This window comes from Kogia breviceps, chromosome 19 (assembly GCF_026419965.1).
Source record: "Kogia breviceps isolate mKogBre1 chromosome 19, mKogBre1 haplotype 1, whole genome shotgun sequence".
Classification (NCBI taxonomy): Eukaryota; Metazoa; Chordata; class Mammalia; order Artiodactyla; family Physeteridae; genus Kogia; species Kogia breviceps.
The window spans coordinates 45,597,644-45,618,218 of NC_081328.1; the positions used below are offsets into that span (position 1 = coordinate 45,597,644).

General features: G+C 45.4%; 1 protein-coding gene across 2 annotated transcripts in view; it reads right to left on the bottom strand.

Annotated features, from left to right (window-relative positions):
- FOXK2 (forkhead box K2) overlaps positions 1-20,575 on the bottom strand; it is a 70,492-nt gene that overhangs the window by 8,053 nt on the left and 41,864 nt on the right. For both annotated transcript variants that reach the window (XM_059046917.2, XM_059046918.2), the window contains exons 3-8: positions 17,821-17,968; positions 14,123-14,269; positions 8,832-9,025; positions 7,838-8,013; positions 6,410-6,706; positions 5,980-6,189 (exon numbers count right to left, since the gene is read on the bottom strand). In XM_059046917.2, coding sequence (XP_058902900.1) covers positions 5,980-6,189; positions 6,410-6,706; positions 7,838-8,013; positions 8,832-9,025; positions 14,123-14,269; positions 17,821-17,968 — 1,172 coding nt within the window. The remainder of the gene's footprint in view (positions 1-5,979; positions 6,190-6,409; positions 6,707-7,837; positions 8,014-8,831; positions 9,026-14,122; positions 14,270-17,820; positions 17,969-20,575) is intronic.

The window sequence follows — 20,575 nt, forward strand, 5'->3', positions numbered from 1 at the left end:
AAATCAAAGAAGACCTAAATAAATGGAAAGACATTCCACGCTCAAGGATTAGAGAACTTAATATCATTAAGATGGCAATACTACCCAAAGTAATCTACAGATTCAATGCAATTCCTATCAAAATCCCACTTTTTCCCCCAGAAATGGAAAAGCTGATCTTAAAATTCACATGGAAGTGTAAGGTATCCAGAATAGTCAGAACATTCTTGAAAAAGAATGGTGGACTCACATTGCCGGATTTCAAAACTTCCTACACAGCTACAGTAGTCAAAATGGTGTGGTGTTGGCATAAGGGTAGACACGAAAATCAATGAAACAGAACTGAGAGAAATAAATGTATACATCTGAGGTCAACAGATTTTCAACAGTGGAGCCAAGACCATTCAACGGGGAAAAACAGTCTCTTCAACAAGCAGTGCTGGGACAACTGGATCTCCACATGCAAAACAATGAAGCCGGGCCCTTGCATTACATACAAAAATTAACTCAAAATGCATCAAAGACCTAAACATAAGAGCTAACTATAAAACTCGTAGTAGAAGAAAACACAGGGGTCTAAGTTAAGTCTTCATGACCTCAGATCTGGCAATGAATTCTTACATATGACACCAAAAGCATAAGAAACAAGGGAAAATAAACTGGACATCATCAAAATTAAAAACTTTTGTGCACTAAAGACACTATAAAGAAAGTGAAAAGACAAACCCACTGAATGGAAAATATCTGCAAATCATATACAGGTATCCCCCACACCCCCCTTTGCAAAAGTTCCCTTTATGCCACTTCACTTTAATGAAAGACCTACATTAGTACCCATTTTTGATAATAGAAATCTGAAGAGGATTTTCACTTTTATGGAGAAAGGCAAAAAGCAAAAATAGCGTATACCATTTGTTTTGCAGCGAGCCACTAGAGAGGCAGCAGCACCCCAAGCAGTGAGTGACATCACCAAGCTCCTCCCCAGGAACCATACTCCATCTCAGCAGCAAGCCACCAGAGCTCTGAACTGTGTCTCTGAGGGTCTGTGCTCTACCTTGGCTCATTTTGTGCATCTGTTAGGTTTCACAGGAACCCTCTACTTTGGATACCAGGGGAAACCTGTATCTGATCAGGACCTAGTATCCAGAATATATAAAGAGCTCCTATAACTCAACAACAAACAACCCAATTTAGAAAAAAAGTCTAAGGATTTAGACATTTCTTCAAAGATGCTATACAAATAACCAACAAGCACATGAAAAGACGCTCAACATCATTAGTCATGGGGAAAATGCAAATCAAAACCACAATTAAGAGTAAGATGGCCATGATCAAAAAAAAAAGGAGAAAATACCAAGTGAGGATTTGGACAAATCAGAAGCTTTGCACATCATTGAGGATGGAATGGAAAACTGTTTTGGCTGCTGAGGAAAACTGTTTGGTGGCTACTCAATAAATTAACAGAAGATTACCATACAACTCAGTAATTTCACTCCTAGGTATACACCCAAAAGAAATGAAAACAAGGACTCCAACCAATATATGAATGTCATGGCAGCAATATTCCCAATAGCCAGAAGGTGGAAACAACCCAAATGCCCATCAATTGATGAGTGAATAAACAAAATGGAAACATATTCAGCTAAGGAATGATGTACACATGCTACAACATGGATGAACCTCAAAACACTGTGCTAAGAAGCCAGCTAAGAAGAGCCACAATTCATACAATTCCATTCACAGGAAATATCCAGTACAGGTAAATCCACAGAGATGTAAAGTACATTAGTGGTTACCAGGGACTGAGGTAAGTGGGGAATGGGGAGTAACTGCTTAATGGGTGTGAGATTTCCTTCTGGGGTGATGAAAATGCTTTTCAACTAGTTAGAGGTGATGGCTTCAAAATACTGTGAATGTACTTAATGCCACTGAACCACATACTTTAAAATGGTAAACTTTATATTATGTATATTTTATTGAATACCACAATTAAAGAAAAAATACAGATGATTTGAACCCTAAAGAGACACTGGGTATAAAAGAATTATTGTTGGGACTTTCTTGGCGGCGCAGTGGTTAAGAATCCGCCTGCCAATGCAGGGGACATGGGTTCAAGCCCAGGTCCAGAAGATCCCACATGTTGCAGAGCAACTATAAGCCCATGCGCCACAACTACTGAACCTGCGCTCTAGAGCCCGCGAGCCACAACTGCTGAGCCCGCGTGCCAGAACTACTGCAGTCCATGTGCCTAGAGCCTGTGCTCTGCAACAAAGAGTAGCCCCCGCTCCCACAACTAGAGAAAGCCCATGTACAGCAACGAAGACCCAACGCGGCCAAAAACTAACTAAAAGAATTATTGTTTATTTTTAAAACTATAACAGTGGTATTGTGCTTATATACTAAAAGAGAGTCCTTACCTTTAGAGACGCATGCCAAAACAGGGAATGACATGTCTGGATCTGGGTGGGAGCAGATGGGGCGGGTGGGGAATATGGAACAAGGCTGGCTGTGAATTAATTTTCAGAAAGTTTGTCATTTTCCATAATAAAAATTTAAAATACCAAAGCAGCTGATTTTCAAAATTCATTAGTACTAGGCACTGTTTCCCTTTCTTGAGAGTGACTTTGAAGGGTAAGGGAGGTCACAGCTGGGTCATACAGCATCCACATCACACCCAACAGCAGTTTTCAAAAAAAAACCATCAGAGTCTCCACCTGCCCATGGAATCTTTCTAAAAGCTGATCTGCCACCTCCTCCCTCCTCCCCTTTCTCAACAGTCTCTCTCTCACCCACTCAACTGGGCTGCTTTTGGGGATGCAAATGCCAAGATGGATGGAGCATGAAACAAAGGAAGAGTGAAAACACTGGCACTGTGAACCTGACTTAGTACTGACTAGATATCAAATCCTCTTCTAGACCAAGTGATTTCTAAGTAAAAGTTTGAGACTAAATTCAAGGAGAACCAATAAAATTTCCCACTAACAGAAAATTCCCACTAAAAGAGGACTAAAACTGGAAGGAGTTTTAGCATTTCTTCTACCCTTCCTTCTTCTGAGTGGGAACAAGGTCTCTCAGGGCTGACCCAGCACTTTGCCTACTGTTCCCAGCAGTGGTCGTCAATATAATACAATAATTATGTGGTTTTCTTTAAAGCCCAGACATATTGAGAAATGCATCTTTAATACTATCTATCTATCTAGCTAGCTGTGCCATGCAGCTTGCAGGATCTTAGTTCCCTGACCAGGGATTGAACCCGGGTCCATGGTAGTGAAAGCGTGCAGAGTCCTAACCAGTGGACCATCAGGGAATTCCTAAATACAACTTTTAAAGAATTATAAGTTTGGTTTTGATCAGTTCTATAGTTGTAACAATCGATAAGTGAATCCTTATAGACAATTAAATCTTTAATATTTCTCCATTTTATTATTGCAAAGAAAATATGTACTCAGTAAATGACATTTAAGCATAAAGTATGTGGCACTAGCACAAAATCTGTGGGGGACATGAGACTGAGCCACGAGGATTGGCGAGCCTGCTTGTCTGTGTGCTGATATGCGGGTGAGAATGGGCATCAAATCAGAGCAGTATTCAGAGCTGGGAGCACGTTTAAAAGAACAATGTTTTATTTTAAAACATCAGTATTGGGAATTCCCTGGTGGTCCAGTGGTTAAGACTCCGTACTTTCACTGCTGAGGGCTCAGGTTCAATCCTGGTTGGGGAACTAAGATCCCACAAGCTGTACGGCGCAGCCAAAAAATTAAAATTAAAAAAAATATTTAAAAATAAAACATCACAGGCTTCCCTGGTGGCACAGTGGTTGAGAGTCCATCTGCCGATGCAGGGGACGCAGGTTCGTGCCCCAGTCCGGGAAGATCCCACATGCCATGGAGCGGCTGGGCCCGTGAACCGTGAGCCATGGCCGCTGAGCTTGCGCGTCCGGAGACTGTGCTCCGCAATGGGAGAGGCCACAGCAGTGAGAGGCCCACGTACCGCAAAAAAAACAAAAACAAAAACAACAAATAAAATAAAACATCACTATTTTCAATAGTGGAAAATTTAATCCCTTGCTTATTAAATTTATAAAGAAAAATTTTAGACACCAATTTAAATATGTGAAAGAGATACACAGTTTCTCAAACTCCTTAGACAGGTGGCCATAAAAGGGCCCTGACCTGCACAGCGGTTCTCAGAAGGTCTGGAACATGTGAGAAATGTACATTCTTGGGTCCCAGGCCAGACCTGCTCAGTTGGGGACTCTGGGAGGGAGCCCTTGAGTGATTGATTCTAAGGCATATGGCATCTGGGAATCAACAGTCTACACCATGGCTTAAGATGGAAGAATGGCTCTGACCAGAAATAGACCGTCCACCTCTTGACACCACCTGCTCCCAGCCACACACAGGGCCACCAGGTTTGCCACATCTGGACCACCTGTGACAACCAAGTTATTCATGGAGAAAAGAAGAATGAGGCCTGAAAAACTCTTAGTTACTTAGGAGACACAGGGCTTGAGGAAGAAAGCATTTTAAATGGGCAACTGGTTGCAAACTTCTCAATTTATCCACAAGTGGCATGTTACCTATTACTTAAAAACAAAAAACTCTCAGTGGTTAGTCTTCCCTAGAAAAGGTTGCAGGTATTGTTTGTCCATTAAATTTGGGGAGGAGCAAGGGGGAAGCGGAATCACATGAGGTGTCTGTCCCAGGTCTCTGTCCCTTAATAGCTCAGTAAGGAAGGATTTGGAGGTCAACACAAGCCTTCTGTTCCCCACCCTCTTTCCAAGAAACTATCTCTGGGCACAGAGAGCTACTTTGAGCCAGTCGCTTCTGATTCTACTGCTTGGAGTCCTGTAGTTGCATCACAACAGCCCACATGTGTGGACAGCAAGCACTCCACATGCCCGGGTGAAGACCCACTGCAAAGACGTCTGAACACCAGTTCCAAGGACCCCAAACTCCTGAGCTGACTTAACAGCCAGCTGGACTCCTACCCTTCACACTGCTCCACAGGACTGGGTGGAAGAAGGTTCTCTGTCCTGTGGTTTAAAAGCCAAGCTCCCTTAGGCTCGTCCATGTCAGAACATCCGTGGGAGCTATGTGCACGGGGCTCCAGAGGGCTTTCAGAGCAAAGAGAACAGGAGGCCAGCATTCTCCCCTTCCACCATCAGATATTCTCAAGCACACCCCTGCCCCAGGGGAGGGCACTGCCATTGGACAGATCAGCTGGGACAGCCCCCAGGTTGCTTCTAGGCCACACCCAGATGTCTACAAAAGGTGGGAGTATTTTCATCTCTCTAGATAAGTAAGTCCCCTACATACAAACCTTCAAGTTGCAAACTTTCAAGATGAAAATGTGCATTCCATCAATGTCAGGCGTGGGTGAAACTGCAGCTTGCCCTCCGTCCCCTATTGCCGATGATCCTTCAGCTCTACCACCTCCCACCTCCTCCCCCTCCTCCAGTCAGCAACTCTTCTTACCTGTTCACTCCATGCCAGCCCCTCTATGCCAGCTGTTGTGCTGTACTACTGTACTTTTCAAGGTACTGTACTGATTTAAAATGATTTTTTGTGTTTGCTTGTTTTTTATGTATTATAATGTATGAAAAGTTATTATAAACCTATGAACAGTACAGTACTATACAGCCAATTGTGTTAGTTGGGTACCTAGGCTAACTTTGTTGGACTTACGAGCAAATTGGACTTAAGAACGCGCTCTCGGAATGGAACTTGTTCATATGTAGGGGAGTTACTATACTTAGAAATGCTTCTCTCTTCAGATGGCTCCTCCGAATCACATGGGAGCCAATTCCCACAGCCAATTCCCCGGTATCCTGTAGCACTATTCAGTTTCCTATAGTTTAGAAATGCAAACATTTCTTCAGACAAAGAAATTAAAATTGTAACAGAGTGAAAACCTTGAACACCACGCTTCATAAAAGGACAGGAGAGGACCTTTGCTCGAGTTGTTAGCACCCAGTAACCCAAGGAGGACACTGCTTACCATTATTCACCTGGCCGTGGACTGCGGCGGGGATTGGCACCACGTGAGTCCCGTTTTGTGTTACAGTTTTTATTGGAAGCTGGTGCTGACCTAGAGGTGCCTGCTGCACTATGGTGACCGTCTGGACAGGGGTGGTCTGTGACGTCTGAATGATCCGGCCAGCGGCACCTAGTGTGGCATGGCTAATCGCAGGAATAGGTTCTACTTTCACTAAATTCAAAGAAAAGGAAAAGAGAAAAAATGACACCAACTAATATTACTGGGTAGCTTACAGAAATCTCACTAGTTTGAAGTACAACAAAACAGGCGGCGAGCAGCCCTGCTCCAGCACAACATTACGTAACATGTTAGCAAGGGGGTCAGGATGAACGAGACTGGCGGGTTTCTAAGAGCTTAAAAGCTGCCCGAAGTGACTGCTTCCACTGCTCACCTTTTACTTCTCTGTGGTCTCCATTCTCTTGTGGCTCTGCCTTAGGGGGGGCCAGCACGGCCGCCTGAGTGACCACGGCCTGTCCTGCGACGGTGTACGTGTTTGCCGGGGCCAGTCCGGCCACGCTGGTGACAGACACCGCTGGGATCTGGTGGACGACGTGAACTGTCTGCACGACAGGCTGCTGGGAGGTCGAGGTGGTCACAGGGGCGGCGACAGTGTAGGTAACAGGCTTGATCGTCGGTGGCAGTGGTCGCTGCACGGCGATTAAGACGGGCTGACTAGACAGAGGTGAGCCTACCGAGGACGGGAGTGGGGGTGAGGCTCATACATCCCAAACCAACTAACTACGACCCCTCACTAGCAACATGCAGACTGATTTAAGAAAACAGGACATGGCCCCTTTCACCTGGTAATAATACAGTCATTCATGATGAAAGAAATGACATATTTAATGGGGATATTTAATGTATATCTAACTGCTAAAAAGGCAATCTCTGCTTTGTTCAGATTTCTTTCCTTTTTTTTTGGCCACACCATGTGGTATGTGGTACTCCCTGACCAGGGATCGAACCCGGGCCCCCTGCAATGGAAGCACAGAGTCTTAACCGCTGGACTGCCAGGGAAGTGCCTGTTCAGATTTCTTACAACACCTTTTCCCACAGTTCTCTCATCATGAAAAAGAAAACCTCCACACAATATATGGGAAGAAGCTGCCCAATGAAGCCTGAAGGAGGGGGCCATGTTCCCCAAGATCAAAGTCTCCATCTTATGATGGGTGCAGAGGAGCAGGAAGTGTGGAGACAGAGCTGGCAGCCAGCAGCTCTGCCAGTCTCTGTTCTTTCTGATTTGGGCATTTGGGCTCCAGCAACAGGAATGGGGACTGGCAGGGGGTGTTGCCAGCATGGCCAGGAATTCCAATATACCAAAATGCACATTTTGCCAACCAACTAGGAACCATAACAGAATTACTTTGGACACATTTTCACACTACTTTTTTTTAATTCCCCAGGGCACATATTTTTATTCTACATTGCAACTTTGTAAGTACACTGAGAAATGCTCACCTATTCATTAAATAGACATTTTTTTTTGCTGCTAATGTCTACTTCATCTAATTTATGTTATTTCTTTATGAGGGGAATCTTTTTCATAGATTTTTGAATGATGAAGTGACTAAGAAATGGGTTAATTCTAAAATTTTTCAGGCACCTACACAGAGTCATAAAAGAATGTTGACTGATTTTTTTTTTAACGCAGGGCAATTAATTTTTCAGAGCCTATAAAATAACATTCAGGTACTATGCAGAAAGTATGAGGCACAAAAAAGGATCCAAGGCCTCTTGCTATTTCTTCTCTGATGAGACTGGCTCACATGCTTATCTGACCCACCCCTCTCCCACCACACTTGCCCTCTGCATATCTCACCTGGTGCACTCTGGGCAAACCGTGCCTCCTGGATGACAGCGAGTTTGGGCTGTGAGGCACCAGGCTCGGGCTCCAGAGGGGCCGGTGAACCTTCCCTCGACAGGCTCTCAGGGGTCTGGGCGCCACTGGAGTGAGCAGACAGCACTCCAGCATGATTGGGAGAGGCTGGGGCACTTCTGTATGACCAAAAAGAAGACAGTGGATTTTTACAGGTAAAGCACTCATAAAGCTGCCTTGTTTTAACAGGCTTATTTTGCAAAAACAAAGGTGTCATTTATCTTCTGCCAACCAACTACAGTTCCATAAGTCTTACTTTAGGTGTGATGCCTGTGACCTGAGACGAACACTCAGCAAGGCTGGCATGGCTGTGACAGAGCCACTGTATGCAGGGCGCCGCTGCTCCACACCCAGCACAGGCCGCACAGCATGGGGTGGGACTGGTTGCTTCCCTAAGCAGCTCCCACCCACAGCCAGGCAGCAGGAGCCAGCAGCGTGCAAGCCGGCTGGGGCTCAAGACTTAATGTTACAGTCATTTCTTTTTTTGTTTAAAAACAGAAATCTACTAATGGAGCTAAAAATATGGATTTTAAAATCAGGCAATTAACACCGTATAAACCAATCTTGAGTTTAAGCAGCTAAGATGTAGCTTTAAAGAGCTTTTCACATCCAAGAAAAAGGAAAAAACATTATTCATCAACGTGGCATCGTGATATTGCCGACTCATCATATTGACAATATGCATTCAACGAAGCAACAATGTTACACAGGAATGAAATTTAAGTAAAACTTTATAATCTGAATTGTTTCAGACCACTAGAAACAAAAATACATGGGTGGCATCCAACACTTTTTTTTTTTTCCAAATCCCCAACCCAACATTTAATCATAATGCATTTGGTAATTCCTTCATTTTCGAAAGGAAAATTTACCAATACATCAAAGGTAAATTTACTGACCATTAAATGAGGTCTTTTTGTTTGTCTTTTTTCCTTACCTAGACGAGAGCGGTCCCAGAGGGGTTCTAAAGCAAGGCACGCCCCTAGGCCGTCTTTTCCTAAAAGCCTGCTCTATTAATTTGCTTTCAGAGGCAGGATCTATCCTCCAGAATGAGCCTTTGCCTGGTTCTTCCTGGGAACGTGGTACTTTGATGAAATAACGATTCAGAGAGAGATTGTGGCGAATTGAATTCTATGAAACATAAAAAAATACGTAGAATTCATATATTTCTTTGCTGAGAAATAAAAATGTGCCCCAGTTTTAGTGCCCTGCAAAGGTCCTGCAGCTCTGCTGGAAGGAACCGGCCCTCCCCAAAGTGAAGGAGGAACTGCGGGGTGTGACTACTCAGAGGCTGCGACGTGGCTTCTACAGAGGAAAAGACACAAGGACACAGGGCACTGTGAACAGCATGGCAGGATGGGCACCAGGAGGCAAGGAAGGGGACTGGGGAATGGGGAAGGGGTGAGAAATCTACACCACACGGAAAGAGGCTATTTCCAATGGGAAAAACGTCAACTTCCACCTTTTTACCAGGTAGGAAATCAAGGGCTATCACTGTGACCTCTCCCTGTTTGGAGAAGGACAGCGCTGAGATCCACTATTCCTTTAAAATACTTTTTTGAGCACAAAATTAGCTTATAGAAACTGTCACAGCCTTTAAAATGAATTAATCCAGCATAACGTATTTGGCAAACCAGCAAAGGAGAAAAAATGAGCCAAAGTTTGAGAAATATTATTGACACCATCTTCCTGTAAAAGAACTTCTATATACTTTGATTCTCAAAATAATATTGTGAGGCACATTGAGAAAATTTTTCTCAATTCCTAAGTCCATTCTTTCTATTACAAAAAGCTCAGCTCATAGTTTACATGTGATTTGAGGACAGCTCCCTGATGCACCGAAATCTGAGACCTACGAAAGGTCAGGAAAAGCTGGATGGAAGTCCTGCATTCAGATCCTTTCGGCATTTACATTAATGCTTAAATTTAAAATTAATAAATTAAACTATTAAAGTTTCAACCCAAACTAAAATTCTGGCTATCCAAAAATCATTTCTAAGTTCTCCAGCTAACTTTCTAATAGAACTGCTAGTCACGACCTGAAATTTTGAATTCCCAGAGGTGGCTCAGAAATCGAAACATGTCAAATACTACTTTACAACCAATCTAAGGGACTATTCAAGAACCAGACCAGTCCCAGGCCATGACGAACCAATGCCTGTGGATGTCAGTCACCTCATTGGCAACATGAAGGGACAGGCTAAGCTATGTCTGTGATTTGTGAGATTGTTTGTAAGTAGATGTAGTATATTAGATTTAGAATATATGCATAACCACAGATACTTGCTATGACGTTTTATCATAGGGTTTGGCTGATAACCAAGCAACACCTACCAATCCCTCCAGAAAATCGAATCTGTTATTGGTGCCCCCACCAAGACAGAGAAGGCAATCCTTCTCCATCTGCATTCAGACCTTTCAAGTGTGGAGTAGAAGGCAGATTGTAAGAAAAAAGACTGAGAAAAGCCAGCCCAGATGATGACACTGGAGGACACTATCACTGTGAACTGTAGGTGAGGGTCCAGAGTTCCTGACTGTGCCGTGGGAGGCCAGCACCCAGATGGGAGATCAGAAGTGACCACTAAGCCACAGTGCTAGGTGACATGTGACAAGGGAGGTGCCGAGCCTCAAGTGAAGGCTGGAACTGCACTGACTGGGGTGAAGTAGGTTCACATGCATGTTGTTAGGAGGAGAAAGGGAGGTTAGCACAGTGGGAATCTGGAGGCAGGAAGTGCTACTTCAGGGGACTGGGCAGGGCACTAGGATTTCTACCCACTGATAAAGGTCAGGACCAGGATCAGCAATACAGCTGTTCCGTTAACCCTCACACCACGGACAAACTGTACAGTTAAGTCCTTAGGTCAGGGAGTTGCTATTTTCCATTCTGAAAATGTAACAGAACCCAGTCTGCACCAACAAAAGAGGGTCTAACATCCTCTGCGCTCTGACAACAATATCACAGACAAATGAGCCCAATTACTGGTCACCTGTGATTCTCCAGCCAACAAGACTCTAGAAAACATGAAGAGGTAATAAGAGATATTTAATGTATACACAGAAAAAATAATTGTATTTCTAAGGTAATTTAAGGCCTTTGTAATTTGATCAAACCAAGCTATATACATTTAAACCACACTGATTCAATTCCAGTGACTCAGAAATCATTTTAAAGTATTCAGAGAGAAGGCAGGTTATTATTTAAAACTAAATACGAAGAAAAGGATCTGCAATACTGTGCACATTCTCTTTCCCCCCCATTCTCCCCAGTAGGGGCTGCTTTCCAGAACCCAGCTGACAAAGGGGAAAGGCGCAGAGCTGATCACTCGTGCCTGCTCTGTGCTGTCCTCCCTCAGCACCTCCAGCCTTCCTGCCCATAACCTACACTTCTCATGGGCAGTTTGTGTCTGTTAGTCCCACTCGGCACTGAGCATTTGCCAGTGCGTATTCAGCATAGTAAGGACTTGTAAAGAAATTTAAGGGAAGGACCTTCCAGAGGAGAGTCCAGTGTGCAGGGTGCGGGTGAGCACAAGTCACTCCCTCTACTTTCAGAAACCAGCTCTGGTCCTTTCAGAGGCCAAGAGCTCCAGAATTCTCAAACTTTTCAGTCACAACAAATACCTCAATTCTGAGCGGGGTAAAATTATAAGTCATAACAAAGTAAAACATTTTGGCATAAGTATGCAACCATAAGAGATATGCCATCTTTCCAGCTAGTGTTACTCAGACCATCTTGCTTTGTCCTCAAATTTGCTCCAGATTAATCAAAAAGCTTTTGGCATGGGTAGACTGCAAAATACCAAAAGTAAGTCTGAAAGGAGCCATGGATTTCCATTAAGTGCTCAGAATTGGCTTGGTGGGAAGTGTCCACAGGCGTCATCTTAGGAACTGAGGCAGAGCAAGGGGCTCAAGCACCGGGACCTGAGCTCTGAGAAGCATGGCACTGCCACCTCCCCTGCCCCACTGGGGAGGGCAGGATGCAGTCTGCAAATCCACACTTGAAAAATGGGCTGCTTTGGTTGACAGTTTTTTTTTTCCTCAAAAGAAAAAGGATATGGGTCTTTTATGAAACAAGGTTGCAAGGCTTTTTGTTTTCAGCCAGGAGAGAGGGAATGGGAATGAGCCTTCCGTGTAGAGTCTGTAAGGGCAGTCCCTCAGGATGGGCAGCTCAGAGAGTCCCATGACAGAAAAGGACACATGCGGGGATGCTGCGGAGAGCAAGGACTGCTGAGAACAGGAATTTGAGTGCATATCCATGAATTAAAGGAGGGCTGGAGCAAGAAAGCCCTTTCTTGCTAAAATAGCTCGAGCAGGAGGTGTGAAATGTCCCAGGAACAGCCTTACACAGGCAAGAGGCGCAGTCACCCTTACAAACCTTTATCTGGACAGAAAAGAAGATGTTTCAATAAAAACAAGCATTAATGACAGTTCAGTAGAGAGGGTGTTTATAACCCTCAGTTCTAAGTGGGCTGTGAAGTCACTTCAGGAGCCAGCAGCAATCAGTGTACTCAGAGGTCACCTCCACAGGCCTCGCCTCTCTGTGATCACGGCCCCTCCTGACTGACTCACTCCCCAGGACCCCGAGGCCAGGAGGAGGTCGCCCTTCAGCCTTCAGTCTTCTTTAGCAAGAAAACCCTGTGATGCATGGAATCAGTTCTCCCGTAAATGGATGCTACAAAGCACAGGGAAATACGACCAGAAGGGAAACACACCATTGAAAGTCTGGCCAAGCTTTTCAGAAACACTCACTCCCATTACAACCCAGCTCACTGGCATTTCAAATGATCAGAATTCTACACACAGCTCCTGGACAGGACACTCTGTGACAGACCTCACCTGCCTGTGCCCAGGGAGCTGTGTGACATGGACATGGATACAGACTGTCGTCTGCTTCCGCTTTTATTTTTCGTTTTCTTTGTAGCACAACCTCACTGTTACAGATTCAAATACGGTAAGTACTGCTGGGACCTAATTGTACATCATCTTAAGAGAACTGCCAGGTAGCTGGATATGGAAGTGTTCTCCCGAGCTACTGTTTCCCTCATGGCCAACTAAGAAATGCCACCTTGCTGTGAACAGGAAGGCGGGCAGGGCACAGATGCTCCAGGCCAGGAGGGTAGGCTAGGTCTCATTTCGTACCTTTAGTCTTTACATGACTAAAGACCCCTTACAGAGGAAATAGTCAGGATTTGGCTGGAACACTATTTTTATTACAACACGTTTATACATCTGCAGGTAGAAGAAAAAAGTTTTTACCCTCCGTTAAATAGGATGGCTTACCCCCCTACCCCGCCCACATCACTTGATTATGGTTATGGTTCAACAGATGCATTTTTCAAAGGATGATTTACTCATTAAGCCTCAAAGGAATTCTGTAGCCATTCCTGGTTACTTAATAAATTCAAAATATGTAAATGTATGTTTCTTCTCTCTTTTGTGATGCTTTTACTATTCCATACTTCAAACTTACCCTTTCCCATACTGTCTGAATTAGTGAGGTCCTGCTAAACACCTAGTAAATGGCCACACATAACACAGACACGCAGAACAAGGAAAAACATACACAATGTAGAGGTTTGAAAATCAAACTAAATTAAAAAGCTAAACAATGGAAATACTATGCACTAATTTCAAAGTGTCCTCTGAGGAGGCCTGGATTCACAGACAGCCTAGGAATAGGCTGGAAGTACAGGTGGACAATTGAAACAGGGCAGCGTTGTGTTCATCTGTTTTGTATACTAGCCAACTGGAGGAGGTATCTTTTGAAGAAAGGGTTCCTCAGTAAAACAGTTTGAAAACCATCTCTGTGCAAACATCAAAAAGCTACATGTATCAGCAGACGGTATAGCTAAGGAAGACAGAAGAATGCCGAAGTAAATGGATGGACAGGATTTTTAACTCTCCCTCACTTTAGACACATGAACTGCACTGGTCAAAGAGAAACATCTCAAACGATCCACACCTTTCCCATCCATGGAGACCATAACAGTAAGAAACAGTGCTGAGATTTCTTCTAGAACCACTATTCCTCCCACTCTGCGCTAAGGAGGTCAGAGACAGCGTGGCAACAGCAGGCCTCTTCCTTTCTCGGCACAAGAGACCCTCACTCATCTCATTCTACCTGTGCCCCAGCTATATACATAGCAGCTCAATTCTCTTCTCATTTGCCAAGCAGCATCTATCTACAAGACATGTAACAGAAACATTCAATAACAACTGAAATGGATTTACCTGCCAGCCCTTGTCCGCAGTCCTGTAGTAGGGATAGTTTTTCGTGATGTGCGTATAAATTCCATTTAGGGTGAGTTGTTTATCAGGAGCCATCGTAATTGCTTGTACGATTAATTGTGCATAGGAATAAGGTGGCTTTGAATCATCCTGTGTTTAAGTAAAAAAAAAAAAAGTATTGAAGTTATCAAAATTTTTACTAAATTTACTAAAATTCAGGATTCTTGACATTTTTGAGCATTCCTAAGGTAATGCTTAGTTTTCCTTCCTATAAAAGTAATCTAATATGATGGGGGGAACTCCCTGGCAGTCCAGTGGTAAAGACACTGCGCTTTCACTGCTGAGGGCCCAGGTTTGATCCGTGGTCAGGGAACTAAAATCCCACAAGCTGCGTGGCAGGAGGAAGAAATAAAGTAATATAATATGATGGGAAAGCATTTGGAAAATTTGGAGGAAGCAAATGGATGCATGTACAGCAGCATAAAAAAGAACATTAAAAACACATAAGGAAAAAGTCCAAATGGTAAAACCGAAAAGAATAAGAAAATGAGAAAAGTTGCCTCACTTCAGGAGGGTCCACAGCATGCATACTAAACCATGCCAGAGGCCCATCACGTGGCTCTAGCAGGCAAATGAAGAGCTGGGCCAGGACAGTGGTGGCCAAGAGTGGAGTGAGCCACCCTCTCTCAGGCCCCTGTGGGGATCCTCATACACACAAGGAGATGGAGCAAGAATGCTGAAAACCCCAGCACCAGAGTGAGGACCACTCAGAAACAAGTGTCCATCAAGGGGCTCCTCCTGTAAGAAAACCCCACGCAGAGGAGAGCACCAGGAGCCAGACGCAGGGTTCCCACACCGGGGTCCAAGGCACTTGGGCAGGCATTGTTCAGGTGTGCAGGGCTGCCATGCACACCACAGGATGTTGGCATTCCTGGTCCCAGCACACTCAAAGCCACCAGTGGCTCTTTGCCGTTGTGACAACTCAGAACCCCATACACATGCACAAGGCCACTGGGAAAGGGTGTACCTCTGGCTGTGAACTGGGAAATACACATATCAACAGAGAAACCACAAAACCTAACGTTGAATGTAAACAGTAAGCTGCAAAAGAATACAATCAAGATGATACTCCTTATATGAGGTTTAGAAATGAACAATTTAGATATTGTTTAGAGATAAATACAAATAGGCAGACAAGCAGAGGACTGTAGGATAGGTGAGGAAGGAAAGTGAAGTGCCAAAGAACAGAATGCATGCTTCACCTGTTCAGGCTAACTTTAGTCCTGACAGCTGGCCGTGGGCATGTGCTCTACACTGGAAGACTGAACCACCTGTTATCCCAGCACCTCACTTTTATTTACATTTTTTATTTTTTAAAATATTTATTAATTTGGCTGTACCAGGTCTTAATTGTGGCACGTGGGTGTGGCCCGCGGGATCTTCGTTGTGACATGCGGGATCTTTAGCTGCATCATGCAGGATCTTTTATTAGTTGCGGCAGTGGGATCTTTTTTAAGTTCATGTGGGATCTAGTTCCCTGACCAAGGATCGAACCCGGGCCCCCTGAATTGGGAGTCTTAGCCACTGGATCACCAGGGAAGTCTGTTAGCACCCCATCCATCCATTCATTCATTCACTCATTCATTAATTTATTTATTTATGGCTGCACTGGGTCTTTGTTGCTGCGCACGGGCTCTCTCTAGTTGCGGTGAGTGGGGGTTACTCTTCATTGCAGTGCGCGGGCCTCTCATTGCGGTGGCTTCCCTTTGCTGTGGAGCACGGGCTCCAGGCGCACGGGCTTCAGTAGTTCTGGCACTCGGGCTCAGCTGTTGTGGTTCTTGGGCTCTAGAGGGCAGGCTCAGTAGTTGTGGCACACGGGCTTAGTTGCTCCGTGGCATGTGGGATCTTCCCGGACCAGGGCTTGAACCCATGTCCCCTGCACTGGCAGGCTGATTCTTAACCACTGCAACACCAGGGAAGTCCCCAGCACCCCACTTTTTAAATAGCTGATATTTCCTGAGCACTTGGGCCAGGCCCTGCCCTGTCTGTCCCATGAGTGAGCTCACGCTGAGTTACAGGAAAGGGACGGTGGAATGGCTGAGCTGAAGTCCACACCAGATGAGAGTACAAAGCTTTCCTTACTGCCTATGCTGCTGTGTTTCCTTGTTATCTTTCTTCTATACATTTCAATTTTTTAGAAGTTTTTTTATATTGAAAAACATAAGACAGACAGGAAAGCCCATAATACATCCATATCAGGTAAAAACAAATTTTTGTAAAGTGAACAACAGTACAACCAACACTAAGTCAAGAGAGAACACAGCCCACATCTCAGAAGCTTCCTCGTGCCCCCTCTGCCTCACAGAGAGGCCATCACTATTCCTGACATTTTATACTAATCATAACTTTACTGTGACTTAAGTTTTACCATCTAAGAATGCATCTTGAAACAATTTAGTTTTGCCTGGTTTTAAACAGGCAAATGGACTATGGATAAAAATGGAATCCAACAGAGGGTGCCCCTCTGTGTCTGCCCCTGCCCAGCACCCTGTGCAAGAGGCTCCTGGCTGCTGTGGAGAGACAGTGTGCAGCCACGGCTTATCCATTCCCATGGCTATGACATGTCCTATGACACAAATATACCACATTTTATAAATACATGAAGTAACACTATGCCTGGTTTTATTTTATTTTTTTCACGTAGCATTATATCAAGAGCACTTCCATATCAGTAACTATGCCACATAATACCCCCTTACTTAATCATTCTTTCCTCAGGGGCATTTAGGTTGCTTTCAATTTTCTGTTTTATATGAACTTTTGTTTTGAGATTTTTGTCCATTTCCCTTAAATGAAGTCCTAGAAGGGGTATTACTGGGTCAAAGAATAGAAATAGGCAGAGTCCTACTATGGGCCATCAATAATTACCATCCAGGGACTTCCCTGGTGGTTCAGAGGTTAAGAATCCGCCTTCCAATGCAGGGCATGTGGGTTTGATCCCTGGTCAGGGAACTAAGATCCCACATGCCGCAGAGCAACTTAGCCTGTATGCTGCAACTACTGAGCCAAAGCACCACAACTACTGAGCCCGCACATGCCACAACTATTGAGCCCGTGCGCTCTGCAGCCTGTGCTCCACAACTAGAGAGAAGAGCACGCACCGCAACGAAGAGCCTGCGTGCCACAATGAAAGATCCTGCGTGCCACCACAAAGATCCCACATGCCACAATTAAGACCCAATGCAGCCAAATAAATAAATAAAATTTTAAAAAATAATAATAATTACCATCCAAAAGGGGGACTGATGTGTCCTCTCTAAAGTGTTTGTGTGCATATGTGTTCACATGTACATTCAGACATGTGTGTGTGTGTGCAAGCTTCAGCATCTGGGACAGGAGGACTAAATCCCAAGAGTGGTCTCCTAGGACACCAGGCAGTGACCTTGTGAGGACCAAGGGTTCAAGCTCTCAGCACCTGGGCCCACAGCTGCCATCAAAGAGGGCCCAGTGCTGAATGACCAAAAGAATGCATCTCTAGTGCCCAGCACTGAAAACATGCTCAGCAATGACCCAACATCCACGCAGACATGCACTTCTCAAAAGGCCCTGGGGGGGTGTTCCTTGACATGCAGGCAATGCAGTGAGGACAGCTGGCTCCCCAACAGGCCCTGGGTTCTGTTTCGAGGCTATAAAACATTTACCTTTGGGCTGTCTCCACCTGAAGCTTCCTTCTCATTTTCTGGCTGTGAGTTGTCGGCCATTAAATTGAGGTCAGATGGTATCACACGGCCCATTTTGTACCCTGAAGACCCTGCTCCCCGGGGACTGGATGGACAGGAGTTCGCAGCACTATGGACGAGAAAAGGTTGTTCTTATCAGTCTATGGTAAAACGTACATCACACTGTGTTTCAATAACTGACTCTTATTTCAAGGAAAACAAATTTTAAAAGTAAGAGAACTCCAGCATTTTCCATGGAAAAATGGACTCATTAACTCTGTGAAATTTAAGATCACCCGAAGAAATCAGGTATTTGCTTCCACATGTGTCATCTTAGGAACTTACCAAGGACGCAGAACCATGCATGATAGCTCCAGGGCTCAGCCTGGTCGAGGGACACAGACCACTGCTCTGCTCACCCCCTCCCACCAGGGAGCTGAGGACAGGCTGAGACAAAGGACGTGGCTTCCAGCTACACCGGAATGGTCAGGGGGAGTGTGAAGAGAGGGGGACAGCAGCGAGGCTGAAGACAGGATGCACAAAGAGGGGCGGAGGCCGTGTATACAGAAACGCAGGCTGTAACGGGCTCACAGGGAACACACAGAAATCAGAAACAGGAACCTGTTTTCAAACATGCACTTTTTTTTTTCACAAGGTAGGACTTGGCCATTATGCTGAGAATGTTCTGATTCTTGATCTCTGCTGATTAAGAGCCACATTCATTTGTGATAATTCACCAAGTTAAGTATTTAACTTATTGTCCCTTTTCTGTACAGTATTATACTTTACAAAAGAGAACAAGCTACTGAAATGGAAGGATGCCAAGATAAGACTGTTTTAAAAATCCAGGGCTTCCCTGGTGGCGCAGTGGTTAAGAGTCCGCCTGCCAATGCAGGGGACACGGGTTTGTGCCCCAGTCCAGGAGGATCCCACATGCCGCGGAGCAGCTAGGCCTGTGAGCCATGGCCACTGAGCCTGCGCGTCCTGAGCCTGTGCTCCGCAACAGGAGAGGATACAACAGTGAGTGGCCCGCGTACCGCAAAAAAAAAAAATCCAGTAAGTTATAGAACAGTATGTATGGTTAGATCTCATTTACGTTTTGGATTTTAAAAAGTCAAGTGGGCTTCCCTGGTGGCACAGTGGTTGAGAATCTGCCTGCTAATGCAGGGAACATGGGTTCGAGCCCTGGTCTGGGAGGATCCCACATGCCACAGAGCAACTAGGCCCGTGAGCCACAACTACTGAGCCTGTGCGTTTGGAGCCTGTGCTCCGCAACAAGAGAGGCTGCGATAGTGAGAGGTCCACGCACCGCAATGAAGAGTGGCCCCCGCCTGCCGCAACTAGAGAAAACCCTCGCACAGAAACGAAGATGCAACACAGCAAAAATAAAGTAATTAACTAATAAACTCCTACCCCCAACATCTTCTTAAAAAAAAAAAAAAGTATTGCAAACGTATAGAAAATTTCTGGAAAAAATACCTAAGAAACAGTAGTTACCTCCAAAAAACTGAACTGGAAAGGAGGGGCCCAGGAGGTGGAACAACACACTATTACCTGGCACCCTCTGAAGCACTACTGGACTCTCTACCATGAACATGCACCATCAGTATATGCACTCACCCACTAAACAAGTGTTCACTGCATGCCAGGAACAACTCTTAAAGCACTGGGGAGAGAGGAACAAGACATATGGCAGGACCACACTCTTGGAACTCCTGCTTTATGATTTTAAAACTAGCTAACATAAATGGAGGGTCAATGTGGTGAGTGGCCCCACTGGCTGGGTGGTAGTGGGCTCCACCACCGTAAGCTGTCTCAACAGCAGGGGTGCTCTGCTGCTCAGTGCTGGTGGTGGGGTATGGAGAGGGGATGAGCAAGGAAAACAGGATGAAGATGCGGCAGGGGGTGAGGAGAGACTGCATCAGCTCCTGACCCAAACCCTAAAGTTTCCAATCACCTCCAGTACCCTGAGCACCCACAGAACTTCTGTCTCCACATGGCTGGGCAGTGTGTCAGTGACCTGACCCTAAGGCTGCTGCTTCCACTGTGGGCCGCTGTCCCACATGGGTAAACACGGGCTTTCTCCTCTTCCTCTGTTCTGTGCACTTTTCACACAGTGCTGAATAAAAATCAGGCCACCGGCTGCTGACTTCTGCCTACCCACGGCCACACTACCTGGTCCATCTAGTCACATACAGACAAATTCAACCAAGTGGGAGAGACAGAGTCAGCATCCTCAGCAGAGCAGCCATGGCAAGGGGCAGAGAAGGGGCCTGAGAGCAGCTGCACTCACACACCACCAAGCAAGGGTGCAGCCAGAGTCTACCTTACACTCCTTCCAGGCCTTTCCAGAAGGATACCTTTCTGTCCATGTTGGGTTTTTTGTTTTGTTTTGTTTTTGAGGTACGCGGGCCTCTCACTGTTGGGGCCTCTCCCGTTGCAGAGCATAGGCTCCGGAAGTGCAGGCTCAGCGGCCATGGCTCACGGGCCCAGTCGCTCCGCGGCATGTGGGATCTTCCCGGACCGGGGCACGAACCCGCGTCCCCTGCATCGGCAGGCAGACTCTCAACCACTGCGCCACCAGGGAAGCCACTCCATGTTGGTTTTTAAGATAAGAAACAGAAGTATCCAACTGAAAGCTACAACCCAGAGCTGCCAGTGTTCCCTCTGTGCCCTCCTTGCTCTGCTACATGTAGGGGTCAGTCCCAGTGGATGAGGCAAGGCCTTCTCTGCCTGC